The 19,651-nt window shown below is 48.0% G+C and overlaps 1 protein-coding gene across 1 annotated transcript in view; it reads left to right on the top strand.

Annotated features, from left to right (window-relative positions):
* The first annotated feature begins 10,137 nt into the window (after positions 1-10,137).
* MYO1A (myosin IA) overlaps positions 10,138-19,651 on the top strand; it is an 18,381-nt gene continuing 8,867 nt past the window's right edge. Inside the window, exons 1-16 of the mRNA XM_060026286.1 lie at positions 10,138-10,251; positions 10,358-10,473; positions 10,737-10,831; positions 11,025-11,129; positions 11,323-11,369; positions 11,507-11,570; positions 11,773-11,871; positions 13,889-13,992; positions 14,108-14,255; positions 14,731-14,849; positions 14,930-15,016; positions 16,368-16,433; positions 16,577-16,681; positions 18,687-18,749; positions 18,956-19,156; positions 19,330-19,556. Of these exons, the coding sequence (XP_059882269.1) occupies positions 10,138-10,251; positions 10,358-10,473; positions 10,737-10,831; positions 11,025-11,129; positions 11,323-11,369; positions 11,507-11,570; positions 11,773-11,871; positions 13,889-13,992; positions 14,108-14,255; positions 14,731-14,849; positions 14,930-15,016; positions 16,368-16,433; positions 16,577-16,681; positions 18,687-18,749; positions 18,956-19,156; positions 19,330-19,556 (1,760 nt within the window). The remainder of the gene's footprint in view (positions 10,252-10,357; positions 10,474-10,736; positions 10,832-11,024; positions 11,130-11,322; positions 11,370-11,506; positions 11,571-11,772; positions 11,872-13,888; positions 13,993-14,107; positions 14,256-14,730; positions 14,850-14,929; positions 15,017-16,367; positions 16,434-16,576; positions 16,682-18,686; positions 18,750-18,955; positions 19,157-19,329; positions 19,557-19,651) is intronic.

The following is a 19,651-nucleotide window of genomic DNA, read 5'->3' as shown; positions in this document are numbered from 1 at the left end:
TTCTTCCCTTCTAAGTCCTCGTTGCCCCATTTGCCCTTTCAGGAAGGGTCTATTCCGTCACCTCTGAAGTATATACATTTCAGTATATACATGTTTATATATACAAGTATATACATTTAAGTATATACATGTTTCATTAAGTATATACATGTTTCATTTCTTATATTCTCTTCCCTTTGGTTTATAATAGCATTGTTTCTGCTGATTAGGAGGAGTGATCTTATTTAGGGAATTTAAATGCTTTTTAAGGTTCTCCATTTTTCCTGTCAGTGGGTCACATATCTTTGAATTGCTGTGGGATCAAGAAACTATCTCCTTTTCCCTTGCCTTCCTTTGTCTACCCATTCTACCTATTCTTTTCAGCCTTTCCGTACCACCTGTATCCCTCCCCACCGGAAGTCTGACTAATTTGTGAGCCTAAAACTATCTGTGAAGGTTCTTGATACAATATACACATTGTAGCTATGTGGCTGCCGCAGTTTGCATTGTCAGGAGATAGACCTCCAGATAATCCTTATGCCTCTGGGTGCCTGTTCAGCCATCAGGAGCAGATGCACTTTTCTATGAACTTATTGTACTTATTTGCAATTCCATTTCTGACCAGAGGTTCATGCTGCCTTTTATTACAGTGGCATTGGTTTCACTTTCTTTTGCCATTGCAAAGTACCCTTATAAACAAGCATTGCCATTTATGAGGGAGCAAATTCCCAAGTCTCTGTCATTCGCTTGGTTCTGTCTTTGTGACCCTCGTACCTTGGAAAAAGCTATAATTACTTTATTCAGGAAGATAGACACTGATGGCAGGAGCACAGCATTGGACTGACTGGCTTAACCATGATCATGGAGAAGGCAGATGATTTTTTAAGAAGCTGTAATGACTCCTTCAGACCAGCCATTAACAGATCATGTTGAAAGGTTCTGGACTCCATTACAGACTTCCAAAATGTCAGTTCTGAGATTCCCCTCCAGGTGACCAGTTGATTTTTTTCTGCCGGTGTTTCCCACAGCTTTAAACTGTCCTAAAGGGACAACTACCTCAGTTGGCAGCAGATAGACATATAGCAGAAAGTGAAAAATAAGCAGTATTTGGACAGATGCCATGGGTTAAAGTTGCTTTATATTAGGAAACCTTTCTATCTTTGTGAATTATGTACGTGGTAACATTTTATCTCTCTACAAAGAACTGTTAAGACCGCTGAAATTTACTATTTTTTGCCTCATTAATAGAAATCGAGACTTAGCATGTTTGAGCCTAAGCTGATTTGAAAGAATAATTCGGCTGTACAAATGGTCTCAGGATTCCCTGGAGACTTCGGTGCCTTCCCCATATAACTACTTAGAGACATGGTTGCTTGCCTCCAGTGTGACTTTTCCCGACTCATGTCTTTATTTCAGCAAGAAAGCATTGTGAAGTAGAGAAAGATTCTCGTCTTTTTCTGTTTAGTAAACCCCTTGTGATATACAGTTTCCATCTCAAGATGAGTTTTTCTCACTGTGTTTGAATTTGGGATGAGTAAAATCAAACTCAGTTTATTACTCCCTGTCTGGTAGTTGGAGAACTGAGCTGTAGGCAGTGGCAATGACAATGGGTCCTGCAGCATGAGAGCTGCTCTCAGACAGTGAAGGACGGTGCCTCTGGTGTGCTGTGTCCTTGCCCTGTCTTCTTGTGTGGCTCTGCCCCAGATGCTTCAGAGCCTCTGTGCGCCTGGAGATTGCTTGACTTCGTAAACCTTTTTTAGGAGCTGTTCTTGTCTCCCTTTTGGCCACTGAGTCTGCTGGCTCAGTCACTACTTGAAGCCCCCACTTAATTTTCAGTTACAGCTCTTGCAGTTTCGGCATAGTCTCGTCTCAGACAGATCTCATCAAGAAGGATTGAAGGGATAACTGTGGAGTGAGCTGGACATTGGAGCTACGTCTGCTGCCATGTCAGCATCTTGCTCGGCAAATATCAAGCTGTAAATTGGCCCTAGGGCTCTGGGTCCCATCAGCATCAGAAATCTATTGCCCCTAATGGGTCTGACCAAGTTGTGTAGAGCATGACTCCCATTAATGGGAATACAAGAGCCAACTGGCCTAAAACATTTCCCCTTCACTTTCCCACTCAGATTACTTTCAGAAGACCCATGGAACCAATGACTGATAATAAGGAAAATTTAGCAACTTTGATATCTTCTAATAAGAAATTCCTATCAGCCACTTCATCCCACCAAAACTAGTTTACTTCTTCCCCCAAATTCATGACCTTTATGTTAGTTACGGGATTTTGCTGATGATAGACTTTGAGTCCCGGTGTTCCATTTTGTGCTAATACATCCCATTTTAGGGCCTAGCCTTCTCTTCATTGACTGTGTTCCCTTCAACCCAATCCCCACTTTACATATACAATAGAGAGTTGATGAATGAAAGGACCCAAATAGGCCAGATAGTTCCCCCAGGCCCTGATATCCATAAAAGGCTTGGGAATGGATTATGCAATTGCCCTCAATCTTTTTGTTGTTCCAGAAAAAATGATGGGCCCAGATGGATGCCTACATAAAAATGGTTCCTAGCTGTGTACTCATAACTTTTCTCTGAATTGAGTAGTGAAAGTTGAAGTAGGAGAAAAGGAAATTAAATGTCCTTCTAGTATTCCTTTGGACTCGGGTCTGACATAAGAGATAATAACCTATATTGAAATGCCAAGAATTTTATCTGAATCAAGGAGAGGACAGTTTGACAGATTTATTATGCCTTCATGTTACATAGGCACTGAAACCAAGTAATAAACATAAAATAGCCATTGCACAGGCAAATGCACCTAAAACCTTTTGTTTATGTTTTGATGTAGCAGAAATTGATTTTTAGGGAAACCTATGCAATTGTGGTGTTCCGGGGGTATCTCTTGGTAACTTAGCTTATGGATTCAGTTGCTATTGAGTTGGAGTCTAGACAGTTATTACCTTGAAAAGGGAATTTGGTGCCTTATATGATGGGAGCCAGAGACTGCTGGGAATAAACAAAGCGGATTCACACCAGTGTCAACACACAGCTTTAGTGGGGAAGGGGACGGCACACAGTATCCCCAAATTTGGGGCTTTTGTCTCCCATACCCCCCGCCCATGTGTCTCATCTTCCTTTTCACACTCTTGACAATAACTTGAAAATGGTGAAACCACCTTCTCCGAAATTTTCTACAGCATGGACAACATTCTTTTCTTATTAACATAATAGATAGCTCATAAGGTGAGTGTTAGAACTGTTACAGCCTGCAGTTGCCTCCCTTTATCAAGTTTCTAGAATTGATGGTGAAATAGGGAGTTACTGGGTAAGTTTTAGCCTGTGGGTAATGCCTTAGTGTTATTTTAAAAGATTTGTCATTTATATTTAAAATAAGTTCATGAATGTTTGAAAGCAACAAAATGATCAGGGATGACTCTTTGCCATGGGTCTCATTTTCACTCTTTCCTGTAAGGAAAAACAATGACGTCTTATTATATATTTTTTCATTTTTATTGTACAAGTTTGTAAGTAATCCCAATTTTAATAAAGTTTTATAGACTATATAGTGGTTTCTCTTAATGAACATGTACTTTTTTTTTTTTTTGCGGTACGCGGGCCTCTCACTGTTGGGGCCTCTCCCATTGCGGAGCACAGGCTTCAGACGCGTAGGCCCAGCGGCCATGGCTCACAGGCCCAGCCGCTCTGCGGCACGTGGGATCTTCCCGGACCGGGGCACGAATCCGTGTCCCCTGCATCGGCAGGTGGACTGTGAACCACTGCGCCACCAGGGAAGCCCTGAACATGTACTTAAAAAAAAAAAATTTATTTAATTTATTTATTTTTGTCTGTGTTGGGTCTTCGTTGCTGCGCACAGGCTTTCTCTAGTTGCGGTGAGCAGGGGCTGCTCTTCATTGCAGTGCGCGGGCTTCTCATTGCAGAGGCTTCTCTTGTGTGGAGCACGGGCTGTAGGCGCACGGGCTTCAGTAGTTGTGGCTTGCGGACTCTAGAGCGCAGGCTCAGTAGTTGTGGTGCGCAGGCTTAGTTGCTCCACGGCATGTAGGATCTTCCCGGACCAGGGCTTGAACCCGTGTCCCCTGCATTGGCAGGCGGATTCTTAACCACTGCACCACCAGGGAAGTCCCGAACATGCACTTTTCTTGTTTGATCTCTTGTTTTCAGGTAATCAGCAATTAGCTCTTCTGTTTCATCTTTCTGATGAGATTGTTTTGTATGCCATTTATTTTCCTTTTTTTCTTAACTACTGCTCCCCATCCTGGGTCTGTCTTGGTCTACTTCCTTGGACTGGATGATTTCCCAGGATGCCAGATCTCTAAGGGGTATTCTTGCAGGAGCAGAAGGTTGTACCACTGTGCTGTCTCATAGGAAAACAGTGTATAGGTTATTCCTGGTCCAGGGAGCTACTCTGTACTTTAGTTCTTTTCTTTTTTTAATGGCATAAAGTATCTCTTTTGTTTCTCAGTTGGGGTGAGGGGAAGACCTATGGATTCAGCTGTGAGATGCCTGCCAAGAGCTTTATGTAGGGTGAAAGGGAGCAGGACTGTAGTGAGTATTAGGGGGCATGGAATAAAAACTTCAGTTTTGGACTTCCCTGGTGGCGCAGTGGTTAAGAATCTGCCTGCCAGTGCAGGGGACACGGGTTCGATCCCTGGTCCAGAAAGATCCTGCATGCCGCAGAGCAACAGCCCGTGCGCCACAACTGCAGAGCCCATGCACCACAACTGTTGAGCCCACACACCGCAACTACTGAAGCCCGTGCACTCTAGGGCCCGCATGCCGCAACTACTGAGCCCATGTGCTGCAACTACTGAAGCCTGTGCGCCTAAAGCCCATGCTCCGCAACAAGAGAAGCTGCCGCAGTGAGAAGCCTGCACACCACAACGAAGAGTAGCCCCTGCTCTCTGCAACTAGAGAAAGCCAGTGTGCAGCAATGAAGACCCAATGCAGCAAAAATAAAACAAACAAACAAACAAAAAACTTCAATTATGACTAGGCCCAGCTTCTGCATTAGGAAGGAGTCTGGTACCTTCCATTTTCTTTTATGTTTTGGCTATTTTCTTTGCTCTGGGAATCCATTATAGCATTTGCATTAATTCTGTACCTGTCCCTTCTATTTTGACTACATGGAAATCCACTGTCCATTTTTCAAAGACAGTTGGTGAAATAGGAAGAAAACAGGGTGTGGATCATATGTAAATTTATGTAGATTAATGCACACCGATGACATCTTTTCTCCTCTTCCTTCTACAACCAAACTAGGTAAATAAGAGACATTGGATGATCATCAATGGTTGAATTAATAAAAACTTAAAGCATAATTGCCAGGTTTGCAAGATCATAGGGTTTTAGTGAGGATAAAAAAAAGATAAGGTGTGTAAAGCAGTTCTTCTCAAACTTTAACATGCATAGGAATCATCTGGGGAGCTTGTTAAACTGCAGACTTCTGATTCAGTAGGTCTGGGTTGGGGCCCAAGATTCTGCATTTCTAATAAGCTCCCAGGTGATTCAGATGCTGCTGGTCTGTGGACCTCACTTTGGATAGCATTTAGCTTGTTGCCTGGCACATAGTAGCACAGCTGACTCTTAAATCGGGGGTGGGGAGGGTTAGGGTCTCCAAGCCTCTGTCCAGTGGAAAATCCACCTATAATTTTACAGTTGAAGGCCCTCTGTATCTGTGCTTCCACATCTGCACATTCAGGCACCCATGGATCATGTAGTAGCAGTAAGTACTTATTGAAAAAAATCTTGAGTTTAAGTGGACCAGGGAGTTCAAACCTGTGTTGTTGAAGGGTCAACTGTACTTGATCAATGTTGTTACTAATTGACACCAGATAGTTTGTGAGGGTCAAAAAGACCCTCTACCACCAAATATCTTCACCATGTCTGAAAACTCCTGTGTTTTTATTGTGTAACATCTTTTAAAAAAGTGAATGTCCCTGGGAGGACTAGTGAGTGTGAATTAGACCAATTAGACTGCCGCCCTCACAGCTCTCAGAAGTCAGCATTGAAGGGTTTAGAATTGCTGCTGCTGCTTCTAGTGCTTCTTTGCCAGCTTTACTGAAGTATAATTTATAAAATTGTACAATACAATAAAGTTCACCAGTCTTAATCTTGCTGAATTTTGGCAAATGGAGACAGTTGTGTAACCACCACCACAGTTATGTTATAGAGCATTTCCATCACCTCAAAAAGTTCCCTCATGGGACTTCCCTGGTGACTGACTCAGTGGCTAAGAATCCACTTGCCAATGCAGAAGACACGGGTTCAATCCCTGGTCCGGGAGGATCCCACATGCCGCGGAGCAACTAAGTCCGTGCACCACAACTACTGAGCCTGCGCTCTAGGGCCCGCGTGCTGCAACTACTGAAGCCCATGCACCTAGAGCCCATGCTCTGCAACAAGAGAAGCCACCACAATGAGAAGCCCGCGCACCGCGACGAAGAGTAGCTCCTGCTCTCCACAACTAGAGAAACTCCACGCGCAGCAATGAAGACCCAATGCAAAAAAAAAGAAAAAAAAAGTTCCCTCATTTCCCCCTACGCAACTAGAAATTCTAATGGGGGGATAAGGAAGGGAATTTCAGAGTCAGAGTGGAGGAAGACCAACAAGCTCCAGTTGCTTCAGTTTTGCCTGGGAAGCAGGAGATCACAACCCTGCATCCCCTGTGCCTCCTCTCCACCCCAAGAGTGCTTTGACAAATCTTCAAATCCCAGCTGAGTTGGATGTGTATTTTGTACCTTGTTAATTTAGAATGACCCACTCATCCCCGTTTGCCCAGAACTTTACTGGTTTTAGCACTCAAATACCCATGTCCAGAAAACTCATCTCAGGTCCCAGACAAACCATTGATGGTTGGTCACCCTAGCTGTGATGTTCATGCCATTGTTTCTAAGCCTGAGGTTGCCATCTCATTTTAGAGTCACTTCTCTCATGTGAGCACATAGTAGGCACTTGGTAAATGAGTCTGTGGATGGACACAAATGAACCTCAGTTGTAGGCAGCTGCAGATTCCTGGCCTGGAGAACAGGAGACCTGTGTTCTGGTCCTGGCGCTGCCAGGTTTGCAGCGGTGTGATCCTAGGAAAGTGGTTTCTCACTCTAGGTATGTTTCCTCCACTGCAAAATAGGGGAACTTTAGTCATTTCTGCCTCTGCTGTGATACTGCTCTCCCTGTACATGGGATTATGTTCTGATGTCACTTCCACTCAGCTTTCTCTCTCTCTCTCTTGCCTCTTGCTTTTTACCCCCTTCAAATATATATATATTTAGTAGATCAATAATTTATGTAAGGGCAGGTTGGTAATGGAATTGCTGATGGGCCAGGTTTATGCAGAGTGCTTCTGTGAGAGCAATAGAGTTTGGACCTTGAACCAAGCAGCTGTGGCTGGGAGTTGGAGCATCAAGTCTCTGTCTTCAGCTAAGTGTGTGTAATGACCTAATTTGCTCTTTGTGCGTGCCTGGGAGGGAGGGGGGTGGGCATAGGGAGCCTGCTGTTTAGGAATTTTCCTGGGTGGATGAGGGGGTACCCTGGGAAATAGGATTTTAAAGCTTCTTGTCCACTGGAGGGAGTTATTTCCAGCTGAGATAGTGCCCAGGAAAGAGCATCCCAGGGTCTTATTCGGTATTCTAGCACAGAAGAAGGAATAAAATGAGAAATACCAGGACTTGGGCTGGAACCTGTGGCCAACTTAGGGTCAGGAAGCTGCATTTTTCTGTTCCTGGTTCTGCCACGTGCCGTCTGTGGAACTAGGGACACATTGTGTAACCTCTCTGAGCCTCGGTGTTTGTCTCTAATTTTCCTTTTTAATGGAGTGAGTCTGCACTGCCTACCTCACAGGGTGGTGTGATTCAATGAGGTGACATAGGTGGGAGTTCACTGAATGAAATGTCAGTTGTTACCACTAACTTTAATCTTTGGACCTGTATGATGGGGTCTGATTCATGGGGGGAGGGAAGTGGAGAGAAATTTGGGGATTTTGTCTGCTTAGTTCTTCCAATAATGTCATCAGTACCCCCTGGCTCTGAACAAGATAGGAAGGGTAGGTTTGAGGGAGGTACTACTTCTTTGGTTAGAAGACACCCCAGCCTAACTTCCTCTTTGACAATATTCCTGACTTTTGGAAAAAGCTTTTCCTTGGCTATAAAGTCTGCTCCTTCTGCCCTCATTTCCAAATTTTGGGGGCAATGGAGCAAGAACTCTGCTTGAACCCCTCAGCTAAGGCCAGCCAGATACCCCTTCCTACCTAGAGGGGGCTTTCTCATGCGACTGAGTGTCTCCCTCTGGGGCTGCAGGCCTGTGAAGGGTTAAGCGAGCCACACCCTCAGCAGGAACAGCCTCGGACTTTGTGCTGAGCAGCCATCTCAGGGCTCGCCTGGCCTGACTGGCACAGGGAGCCCTGGCTGGAGGAGGCTGCACAGAGGAAGGTCAGCATCGTGGACGCTGGGAAGAAGAGGGTCGAATATCTCCTGTCTTCCTTGACACCATGGACAGCTCCCATTAACGAGGGCACCTCTCCAGCCTTGGGGCCTGGGACTCCTATGCCCCCTTCCTGTCGAATTGGGATTTCATCCACCAGTCTCCAAGAGACACTGAAGTTACACCCTAGTTCCAGTATTGGGTGAGTCCTTCCGTAACCTGCCTGTACTTCTCTTTTCACATCTTTGGGTGCCCCATGTGGGGGCTGCTTCCCCCACCTCCAACCAATCTTATTCCCATTTCTTTCAAATCTAAATCCAAAGAAGATGCCTTCTCCCAGCTCTGCTTCTGCTTCTCTCCCTTCCCTGCCAAGTTATTTAAAATCTTAACTTTTTTTGTTTAATCTAGAAAATGTGGGATGATAATAGTATCTACTTCATGGGGATATTGTAAGCATCAAGTGAATTAGTGTATGTAAAGTGTTTAGAGCCTGCCTAGCCCGTAGTACATACTACCTGATTGCTAAAGGTTGCGATAGTCATTATTATTGCTCCCTCCGTTGTGACTTTACAGGAAGTGACAGGTGCTCCCTTTTCCCGAAGCTTGGGGAAGGCAGAGTGAAGGGAGAAGGCAGCCCGTGCCCCCTTCTTGCCCCACCTTCCCTTCCTGCTTCCCTCCCTTCCCCCAGTCAGTTTCAGCAATGCAGCACAGGAGGATGTGGCTCTTTTATTTCTGTTAGGGAGTGACGTTGACCATTGTAATAGTCCCGTCCTGCACAGGTCGCCCTGCCTACTCAGTCCCCCAGGAAAGACTGAGGAGGGCTGGGCTTCCACTCTAGGGAGCACCTGCCATATGCCTACTGCGTGGAGGCCGAGCCGCACGGTGTCCCCTGCCCCTCTGACTCTGCCCATTCCCACCAGCTACTAAAAAGCTAGGTGTGTCCCTCTGGGGCAAAGTCCATGCCAGAAGCTTATGGTCATGGGTGTAAAATCTGGACATGGAAATATAGGGACAGACATGTAGGCACATCCAGAGGTCCTGACAGCTACTTGCTTTTGGGGAAACAAACCTCATTTTCATTTTCTTTGGGGTATTCCAGCCTTTTACGGAGGAACTTCCATCTCTGTCCTTGAGCTCATCACCTCTTCCAGTCCCCATTTAAAAAATGAATCTCACTGTAGCAGAGAGATGGGAGGAAAGACACTGGCACAATTTTTCAAAGGGGTATGGGGTGTGCTGGGTGACTGAAACGGGGGCTGTGAGAGGCGGGGAGTTGAGAAGGAGAATGGGGGACAAAGAGTCAGGGAGTCTGGACCCTGGCCTCAGCCTCCGTGCGGGAGGGAGGGAGCTTTTGGTGCCTGGCTGTGGCATGAAGTTTGCTTACCCTTTCCTCCCCAGCCCTCTCCCCTGCAAGCACAAGGATGCTCCCCCAGCTGCTGCCTACTGGGTGCCTTCTTTACCCTGGTGGTCCTGTCCCACCCCCACCAACCCTAATTCAGGGAGCAGAGCATTCCCTCGCCTCCCACCAGGAGTTTCTGCAGCCTCCACTGTTAGCTTGGGCTGGCCCAGAGGCCTTTCCCAGGTTGGGGGCTCTCTCTAGGGCCAGAACTGGGGGAGGGGAAAGCTCTCTTGGTCCTTCTGCCTTCCTCCCCTCAAACAGCTACTGGCCTCTAAAGCTGAGCAGACATCAACAAACTGATCCCAGGATCAGCTGCTCCTCTGGACATGACTCTCCTGGAAGGGTCCATTGGGGTGGAGGACCTTGTGCTCCTGGAACCCCTGGAGCAGGAGTCTCTGATCAAGAACCTCCAGCTGCGCTATGAGAACGGGGAGATTTATGTGAGTGCTTACGGGTGCCCCTGCCTGTGGCCGTGTGGCCAGAGAGTTCATGTGCCTCCCCCTAACCCCCACCCTCGCTCATTCCCTTCATCTTCCCTGGCTCCAGACCTACATTGGGAACGTGTTGGTCTCAGTGAATCCCTACCAACAGCTGCCCATCTATGGCCCAGAGTTCATTGCCAGATACAGGGACTATACCTTCTACGAGCTGAAGCCCCATGTGTGAGTAGAGGGACCGAGGAGAGGTGACAGGGCCCCGGCTCGCTATGATGACACATCCTAATTTCCTCTTTCCTTCCTCCTGAAGGAGGTTCTCCAGCTGCCCCTTCCTCCCTTGGCCCTCTGGAGGCCCCTTCCTGGGCCTGTCACTTGCCTTGGTCTGGTCCAAGTGGGGAGGGCGAATGAGTCTGGGGGTTGGGGGTCGAGTGAAAGGTGTTGTCCTGGACTGGTCCCACACTAGTCACCACCCACTTCCTCCCCACAAGCTATGCACTGGCAAATGAGGCATACCAGTCACTGAGGGACCAGGACCAAGACCAGTGTATCCTCATCACGGGCGAGAGTGGAGCTGGCAAGACAGGTGAGGCGCCCGGCGGGGAAGCCATGGAGTCACTGCTGGAACTACCCCCTTGTCTCTTTCCAAGCCAGGCCCAGTTCTGCCCCCACCCCCTGAAATTCCTCCCTGGCTTTTTCTGACTCTGAGTGGTGTGAGGTGCTGGGATGAGGGAGGTTAAGGGCATTGGTGGGGATTCACGCGAGGGTTTCTCTTGCAGAGGCTAGTAAGCTAGTGATGACTTACGTGGCGGCTGTCTGTGGGGAAGGGGAACGGGTGAACTCTGTGAAGGAACAACTGCTTCAGTCAAATCCAGTGCTGGAGGGTGAGAAGTCCAGTCTCTGCCCGATCCACCCCCACCCCACCCTACCGTCCCCAGTGTTCCCCACATCGCTGTTCTTGCTCAGCCTGAGAAACCTGAGATCGACCTCATGGCTGGAGGGCCTTCCCCCTTCCCCTGCTCTGGAGTCCCTCTTCTCGCCTCAGCCATCGTATTCCCCCTCCCCTCATCTCCGCAGCTTTTGGCAATGCCAAGACCATTCGCAACAACAACTCCTCTCGATTTGTGAGTGAACATCTCCCCGGACTGGGACAAGAGGGTGTGGGGCCTTGAGGGGGAGGAACAAGGCGCAGATCCCTCCTGGACAGGGTGGCGAGAAGAGGAGGAAGCCAAGTCTCTCTCTCTCTCTCTGGTCTCTGAAGGGAAAATACATGGATGTTGAGTTTGACTTCAAGGGATCCCCCCTTGGTGGCATCATCACAAACTGTACGTGTCTCCCCATCCCGCTTACCACCTGTCCCACCTGCCCCCACGGTGTTCCTTTTGGCTAATCTGCTGCTGTAGGAAGGAGGAATGTTAGACTACCAGGCTTCCCAACCACTAGGAACGCTAGGGATGAGGGCAGAATTAGAGGGAAGCTGCAGTACCTCCCAGGTCCTCAGAACGTGATTTTCAAATTCTCTGCCAGATCTGCTTGAGAAATCCCGCGTGGTGAAGCACCTTGAAGGAGAAAGGAACTTCCACATCTTCTATCAGCTACTGGCTGGAGCAGATCCAGAGCTGCTGAGTATGTGCCTGCCCCCGACACATGGCAGAACATCCCTAGCCTCCATTCAATGCCCAGAACCCCTGGACCTCTCTGGATCCCTGTAGCCCTCTTCCCTTGAATCTCAGGGCAGTCCCCACCGTGAATCTCATCCACCCATTGCTGGGAACAAATCCCTTGACCTCTGTGTTCTCTTCCATTTCTGGGGTTTTATTGCTAGGAATAAGCCTTCTTACCTCTTCCCTGCTCTTATTTCTCTGTCTTGTCTGGATTCCTCTTTCCCCAAGCTGGCTTCAAAAATGGAACACTTATTTCCATCTACCATCTCTCCTATCTTCAATTTAAGGGACTTTGTCCGTAGCTCAGCAGGAAAGCAGGCAGGAGGTTACAAGTGTTCAAGAACTTTCAATGAGCTCTAGCTGAAGTTGTCCTGGGTGTACATCTGCCTCGCCCAGGACCTTGTCCTTGATTTTCTCTTCTTAGATAGTTCTGTGGAGGTTCCATTCAATCATTCATCAAACATCTCTTGAACACCTACTGTGCTAGCTTCTAGGGATACAGAGGTGAGTAAGAGACCTTGTCCTCGAAGAACTTAGAGTCTTCTAGGGATGGCAGATGCATGAACAGCTACATCACAATACAGTGTGATCAGTGCCAATAGGCTCTGCAGCTAGCTAGAGGGGCAGAAGGCATGGAGCACCTTACGTTGTCTTGGGGAAGAGACCATCTCAGCCTGGATGCTGGATGGGCCTGAGGTGGCTCGGGATGGGCATTACTGCAGGGTCTGATGGGACTTAAAGCCCTGCCAGAGTTTCCCCTCTCAATCCCCCCTCTAACTGTGGGCACTGTGGGTGTCTTGGCCTCCAAGAACCTGTCCCTTTGGTTTCTGGTTATTCTATGCTGGACTTGTGCCTGTCTCCTTTCCCCCTCCTGGAGATCTCTATGGTTCAAGAGCCCCCACAGGTCTCATCCTCCCTCCTGGCTTAATTGTCTTGACTGTATTCTGTTTTTCTGAATCATAGGTACTAGAGTTGTGCTCTGGCTGATTCTCACTCACTGATTTAAGTTGAGTCTGGGTGGGGCCTCCCTCCCTGGTGTCATCATCCCAGGGCCTTTCTGACTCATTCTCCTTCCAGACACCCCTCTTTAGCAGGCTCTTATTTCAAAATTTGTGTCTCAGGGGAAACTGCCATTAAACTCTAGTTTGAGGGTCACTCCCTGATTCTCAGATCATTTGAATAACAGATAACTGATACCCTTCAAGCTCCATGATTAACCCATTCCTTCCCATCTCAGGTGAACGGCTTTGACCATTCCCTTGATTCATTTATTAAAAAGAAAAAAGTTCCTGCATGCCAGCCAGGCACACAGAATATGAAGATGAAAAACACAGTCCCAACACGCAAGTTGTTCATTTGTAGGAGGGACAGAAAAAACCCCAAAGCCCAGCCCATGTGATGTGGTCTGGGGTAGAGATGCACAATGGGGGAACCCAAGAGGGCCACTTGGCTCAGCTATGCACAGAGAAAACCTTCCCGAAGGGAGTCAGGGTTGGGGAACATAGTATCTGTCACTTGGTTGGTGCTTTGTGAACAAATAATGGGTGCGCCAACATGGGCCTAGGGTGAGGCCTCGAGGCTGGGGGTGGGTGGCAGATGTGTGCTCCCCCTTCTTTCCTCGCCTTCATCCTCCGAGAACCATTGAGAACTGAGCAGGACAGAGAGGTGTCTTGTTTGTTTTTATTGTTTGGAACCCTGATGGTGGGGAAAAGAGTAGAATGAGGCTTTTCTTTCATAAAAGTTGGGGAAAACCTCAACAATTATGAACACCCAAACCCTAAATACCACTTGAAAATGTAGTCGATCATCACAGGAATTAGTGATCCCAAAACAAAAGAGGCAGGGGAAGAACCTAAAACAAAAACGGCTCCTCTGAATAAATGAATGAACCAACCTAGGACAAGGACCGTGAGGGTCAAGGCTGGAGGACTCCAGAAAGCATGTGTACTGACCCTCTTCCCTCATGCTGGCCCTCCCAGAGGCCCTGAAGCTTGAGCGGGACACAAATGGCTACGCCTACCTGAACCCGGGGGCATCCAGGGTGGATGGCATGGACGACACTGCCAACTTCAAGGCCCTCCAGGTGAGTACCTGGGATGGGCCATTAGGCCATGCCCTGAGCCCAGGCTCTGGCTTTGAGAAGGGAGGCGTAAGACTGGCACCGCAGTTCAACTTTGGACTTCTCCTTTCTCTCCAAGAGTGCGATGACTGTGATTGGGTTCTCCAAGGAGGAGATTCGGCAGGTGCTAGAGGTGGTGGCCCTGGTGTTGAAGCTGGGGAATGTGGAACTGGCAGACGAGTTCCAGGCCAATGGGGTACCAGCAAGTGGCATCCGTGATGGGAGAGGTCTGCACCCAACCAGCTCCCTGAATCTCCTGCTACAATTTCTGTTCTTCCACCATCTCCAGCATAATAGACCTCACTCTGATTCAGTCCCCCTCTGCCCGCTCAGGAGTTCTTCCCCAAACATACTCATTCAGAACTCCCTGTGAGGCATATTGGAATGAGGTTTTGATGTTTGGTAGACCTAGGTTCTGGGACCTCTCTGAGTCTCAGTGGATTTTTTGCAGAAATGGGGACAATTACACTCATTTCAGGAGATTCTCATAATAAAGGAGATAATGCATGCAAAGCGTCAAGATCTCCCTTTCCTCCTCCTCCCCAGAGATTCCTCCAGAGCCATGTTCTGGATTGGCTGTAAGGACTTTCCCAGTAAGACCCAGGAACAGCAGGCTCTCAGCAGTTCCACTTTTCAGCCCTCCCTCCCTCCCCTGGGAGCAAGCCCTCTCTCAGGCCATGTTGTATTTCCTCATCACTCCAGGTATTCAAGAGATTGGGGAAATGGTGGGTTTGAATTCAGTGGAACTAGAGAGAGCTTTGTGCTCAAGGACCATGGAAACGGCCAGAGAAAAAGTGGTCACTGCACTGAATGTCGTCCAGGTGAGGGGCCCTGTGGGAGGAGGCTGAGTTTTGAGTCTGTTCTGTGGCTGCCACACTAACCAGTTGGCACTGCCCTGCAGGCTCAGTACGCTCGGGATGCTCTGGCTAAGAACGTCTACAGCCGCCTTTTCACCTGGCTGGTGAATCGAATCAATGAGAGTATCCAGGTGAGAGACTGCCCTCCTCCCTCAGCACTCTCCTCTGCCCGCCCCATGCCTTGGGTTCTGAGACGAACAGAGTAAGGAGGATAGGGTGTATTTATTTATTTACGATAATGTAGTGTTTTGGAAACATCTCTGTTTTTTTGAGTTCATCTATTTGGGTTCCCTACTTACCAACTGTGTGGTCTTTCAGTTTCACAGAGATTCTGAACCTCAGTTTCCCGATTTGGGAAATGAGACACACTAATGCCTACTTGTTTCGCAGGATTTAGTGAGGATCAGATGAAATTGTGTACGTGGTTACCATATAACCCAGCAATTCCACTCCTAAGTATATATCCAAAAGAACTGAAAACAGATGTCCACATAAAAACCTGTGCATAAATGTTCATAGAGGCATTATTCGTAATAGCCAAGAAGTGGAAACAACCCCAGTGTACATCAGCTAATGAATGGATAAACAAAATGTGGTATATCCGTACAGTGGGATATTATTTGGCCATTAAAAGGCACGAAGTGCTCATACATGCTCAGCGTGGATGAACCTTGGAAAGATGTTGAGTGAAAGAAGCCAGACACAAAAGGTCACATTTTGTATGGTTCCATTTATATGAAATGTCCAGAGTAAGCAATCCATCGGGATGGGAAGCAGGTCAGCAGTTGGCAGGGGAATAGGGAGTGACTGCTAATGGGTTACATGTATAAGATTTCATCTGGGGATGGTGAAAATGCTCTGGAATTTGGTGGTGGTGGTTGTATACCTTTTGAATATACTGAAAAAAAAAATCCCACTGAATTGTATACTTTTAAAGGGTAAATTTTATGGTGTGCAAATTCGGTCAAAATAGAGCTATTATTTAAAAATTCGTATGTGAAAGTGCTATCAATTTAGAATCTGTTACCAGAAGGCAGCAGGGTAATATAGGATTTGAATCTAGATTTGGGTAAATGCTTAGCTCTTTTGAAGTTCGATTTTTTTTCATCTATAGAATGGGAATAATCACACCTTATAGGGATAGATGGATTAATGAAATAAGATCATAGGATTTTTTGTAAAATGCTCTACAAATATAAGGGATGGTTATTTTCCCGAGAAGATTTTAACGTCTTTCTACTTTGTACCATGGGAGCATTTTCCTGGAATCTATTACATCTTCCTTTTCCTCCTTTCCTCCCTCTTTGCTTGTCCTTCAGCCTATAGAGGAAGAGGGAGAGTAAAATTACACCAATTCCTTTCCAGCTTGGTCAGGCTCACCCAAGTTCTGTTTGCTCCCTGCTTTGCTCACATCCATCCCAGAGGGGCCTGGCCTGGTGTGTAGAGGGCCGGTCCTCAGATTTATCTTTTCCTCCTCTTCAGGTGGGCACTGGGGAGAAAAGGAAGGTCATGGGGGTCCTGGATATCTATGGCTTTGAAATATTAGAGGTGAGAGAGCTTCGGCAACCTCAGCACCCTGCTTCCTGAGGGTTAGGAGCGCCAGGCTCCAAGGGGGGTGTGAGAGAGGGGAGGTAGGGCTGAGACAGAGGAAGTGTCTTGGTCTCACTCTCTAACCTGTGTACCCACCACAGGATAATAGCTTTGAGCAATTTGTGATCAACTACTGCAATGAGAAGCTACAGCAGGTGTTCATAGAGATAACGCTGAAAGAGGAGCAAGAGGAATATAAGAGAGAGGTAAACGAGGACTTCCTGCTTCCCCTCTCTCAGATGACTTCTACGTATGCCAGATCTTTCTCCTTCATCACAGCTTCCTCTCAATTGTCCCCAGATGAGAACACTAAGGACAGAAGGTTTCCCTTGCACAGCTGAATATTCCAGCATTACCAAGAAGCCCTAATTCTCTGCTTTCCACCCCCAGTTCCCCATCCTGCCCTCCAGGCCAGGAGAGGAAGGGAGCAGATTGATGGAAGGGTGTTGGGGTGGGTAGGGGTGGGGGAGAGGGCTGACAAGAGTGAAGTGACAGCTGTGCTTGGCCCAGGGCAGGCTATGAGCCGAATCTAGAAGGGGCATTTCTCCTGGGCTTGGCACCCTACCACATCCCTTTCGGTGCCCTTCTCTGACGTCTCAGAATCTTTTGTCTCCTCTGGGCTGGACTGATGTTGCCGTCCCCTCTTGTAGCACCCAGACTTTCTCACCAGAAATGCCCCGTGGCTCAAAGTTTCCACACTCCTTCCCCTGGTCAGCGAAAACCGCACCCCCCCGCCCGCCCCCCCAGTTTCCTATGGCCAAGTGTTAGAAAAGCTCTCTGTTTGAGCTAATTCACTCCAAAGTGTGAATGGCTGAGTCTCACTCATCAAAACCCTCTCAGGGATGTTCCCTGTGAGCCCTCAGGAACCTGCTGTGGCAGAATTTCAGGCAATGTGGTCACAACTAAAAGTTTTTTTAGTTTTGTATGTTTTTACTTTAAAATTTTAAATTAGCAAATAGATATACATTCCCATGCTTCAAGATTCAAAAAGCTTAAAAAGGTGTGTAAAGAAAGGTCTCCCTCCCACCCCATCCCAGCTTCCTAGTTCTCCCCCCGCATCTAGAGGCAACTGAAGTCGGCCTCCTTCCAGACGTCTTTTATGTGTAATCAAAAAAATCTGTAAATATATTTCCCCTCAAAATTTATTCAAGTGGCAATGAATACACTCTGTTCTGCATCTTGCTTTCACCAGTTAACAAGAGACCTTTCTGTATCAGTACATAAAGATGCTTTTCTATAGCTGCATAGGATTGTTCATTTAGCCAGTTGGGGAGGTATTTTGGGGATGAAGTGGGCGGGCAACTTTACTTAATTCCACTCTGCATTCCCTAAAGACCTGTGAGGGAGCAGGAAGAGAAAGGCTCGTGTTCCCCAACCACACCTGGGAATGGCCTGAGCCTGGGAGGTCTGGCCCTTGGCTGGTCCAGAGCTCTCCTGTCTATAGGCCTGTTACCCAGCAAAGCTCTAAATTAGAGATGCATGGTCTTATGGGTCTTTTGCTTCTATACCATTCTTGCTTTTTAAAAAACAAATTATACAGCCCCAAAGTATCATGTAGATCAGTTGTTCTGAAAGTGTGGTCCTGGACCAGCAGTAGCAGTGTCCCCTGGGAACATGTTGGAAAGACAGATTCCCAGGCCCTGTCCCAGACCTGCTGAATCAGAACCTGGGGGTGGGGCCCAGCCATCTGTATTTTAACAAGCCCTCCAGGTGACTGTGATGCACACTTGAGTTTGGGAATCACTGATGAAGGTCTTTGAAGATGTATCAAATTAGCTTTGTCGTTTTATGATAAACTCACCTATGTGCTTTGGTTCCATAGCTTGTTGCCAGAACAGTATGGCCATTTGCTCTTCTACATACTCAAGGACCCTTCCCCACTCCCACAGTGGGGTAATCCCTATCCCAGTCTTCACCCAACATATTCCACTTCCTTCTCCAACCTACAGCACCTACATGGCTTTCTGCACTGTCTCACCCTCTCTCACAACTGCTCTGGGTCCTCCCACACGTCTGCCCACCCACCCCACAAATTCTCCATCAACCTTGGAGGGATGAGGATGTGATAGAAACCACACCAAGGACCCCTCTGAACTATAGGGCTTTCTGATGGTCCTTTGTGGGGTGGGTGAAAGGGGGCCTGGTTCTGGTGAGACCGTTGGAGACTTGTCTTGGACCTGCTCCGTGTAATTTGTCATCTCCTGTTGCCAGGGCATACCGTGGGTGAAGGTGGACTACTTTGATAATGGCATTATCTGTAACCTCATTGAGGATGTAAGTTATCCTTCTCTCATCTCTGGGACCTCCCCCTCCAGACTGCCTGAACACCCTTCCCCTGTCTCTCTCTCCCCTCCTCCCCCACCCCACTTGATAAGGATGGTAAAGGGGGCAAAGGATGAGGGGGCAGAGGGGCGGCAGTGAGGATGTGGACGTCTTGAAGGACCAGGTCTAGGTTGGGCTGATCGTGTTCCCCTGGCCAGAATCAACGAGGCATCCTGGCCATGCTGGACGAGGAGTGCCTGCGGCCTGGGGTGGTCAGTGACTCCACCTTCCTAGCAAAGCTGAACCAGATCTTCTCCAAGCATGGCCACTATGAGAGCAAAGTCACCCAGAATGCCCAGCACCAGTATGACCACAGCATGGGCCTCAGCTGCTTCCGCATCTGCCACTATGCGGGCAAGGTGATGTCACGGGGCTGGAGGGTGAAGACTAGGGTCTGGGCACAGGCTGAAGGCAATGGGGGAGGCACTGGGGGGAGGTGAGAACCAGGAACACTTCGCAGTGAAACTGGGAGGGCCACGCGCACGACAGACAATGTGGTGGGCTGTCCAGACCAAGTGCTGTTCCTGTACAGGTGACCTACAACGTGAACAGCTTCATCGACAAGAATAACGACCTGCTCTTCCGGGACTTGTCCCAGGCCATGTGGAAGGCCCAGCACCCCCTCCTTCGGTCCTTGTTTCCTGAGGGTGATCCAAAGCAGGCGTCTCTCAAACGCCCCCCAACTGCTGGGGTCCAGTTCAAGGGTTCTGTGGCCATTCTCATGAAGAACCTGTATTCCAAGAAACCCAACTACATCAGGTGACATGCTGGGCACATAGGGGAACATGCTGCATTTGTGATGACACTTGCAGGGTCCACGCATGGTAGAACATGTCCGTGCGGGGGTGGGGGGA

The sequence above is a fragment of the Delphinus delphis genome, chromosome 11 (assembly GCF_949987515.2).
Source record: "Delphinus delphis chromosome 11, mDelDel1.2, whole genome shotgun sequence".
Taxonomy (NCBI): domain Eukaryota; kingdom Metazoa; phylum Chordata; class Mammalia; order Artiodactyla; family Delphinidae; genus Delphinus; species Delphinus delphis.
Note: the sequence above shows the minus strand (reverse complement) of the source record. Positions and strands in the feature narration are given on the sequence as shown.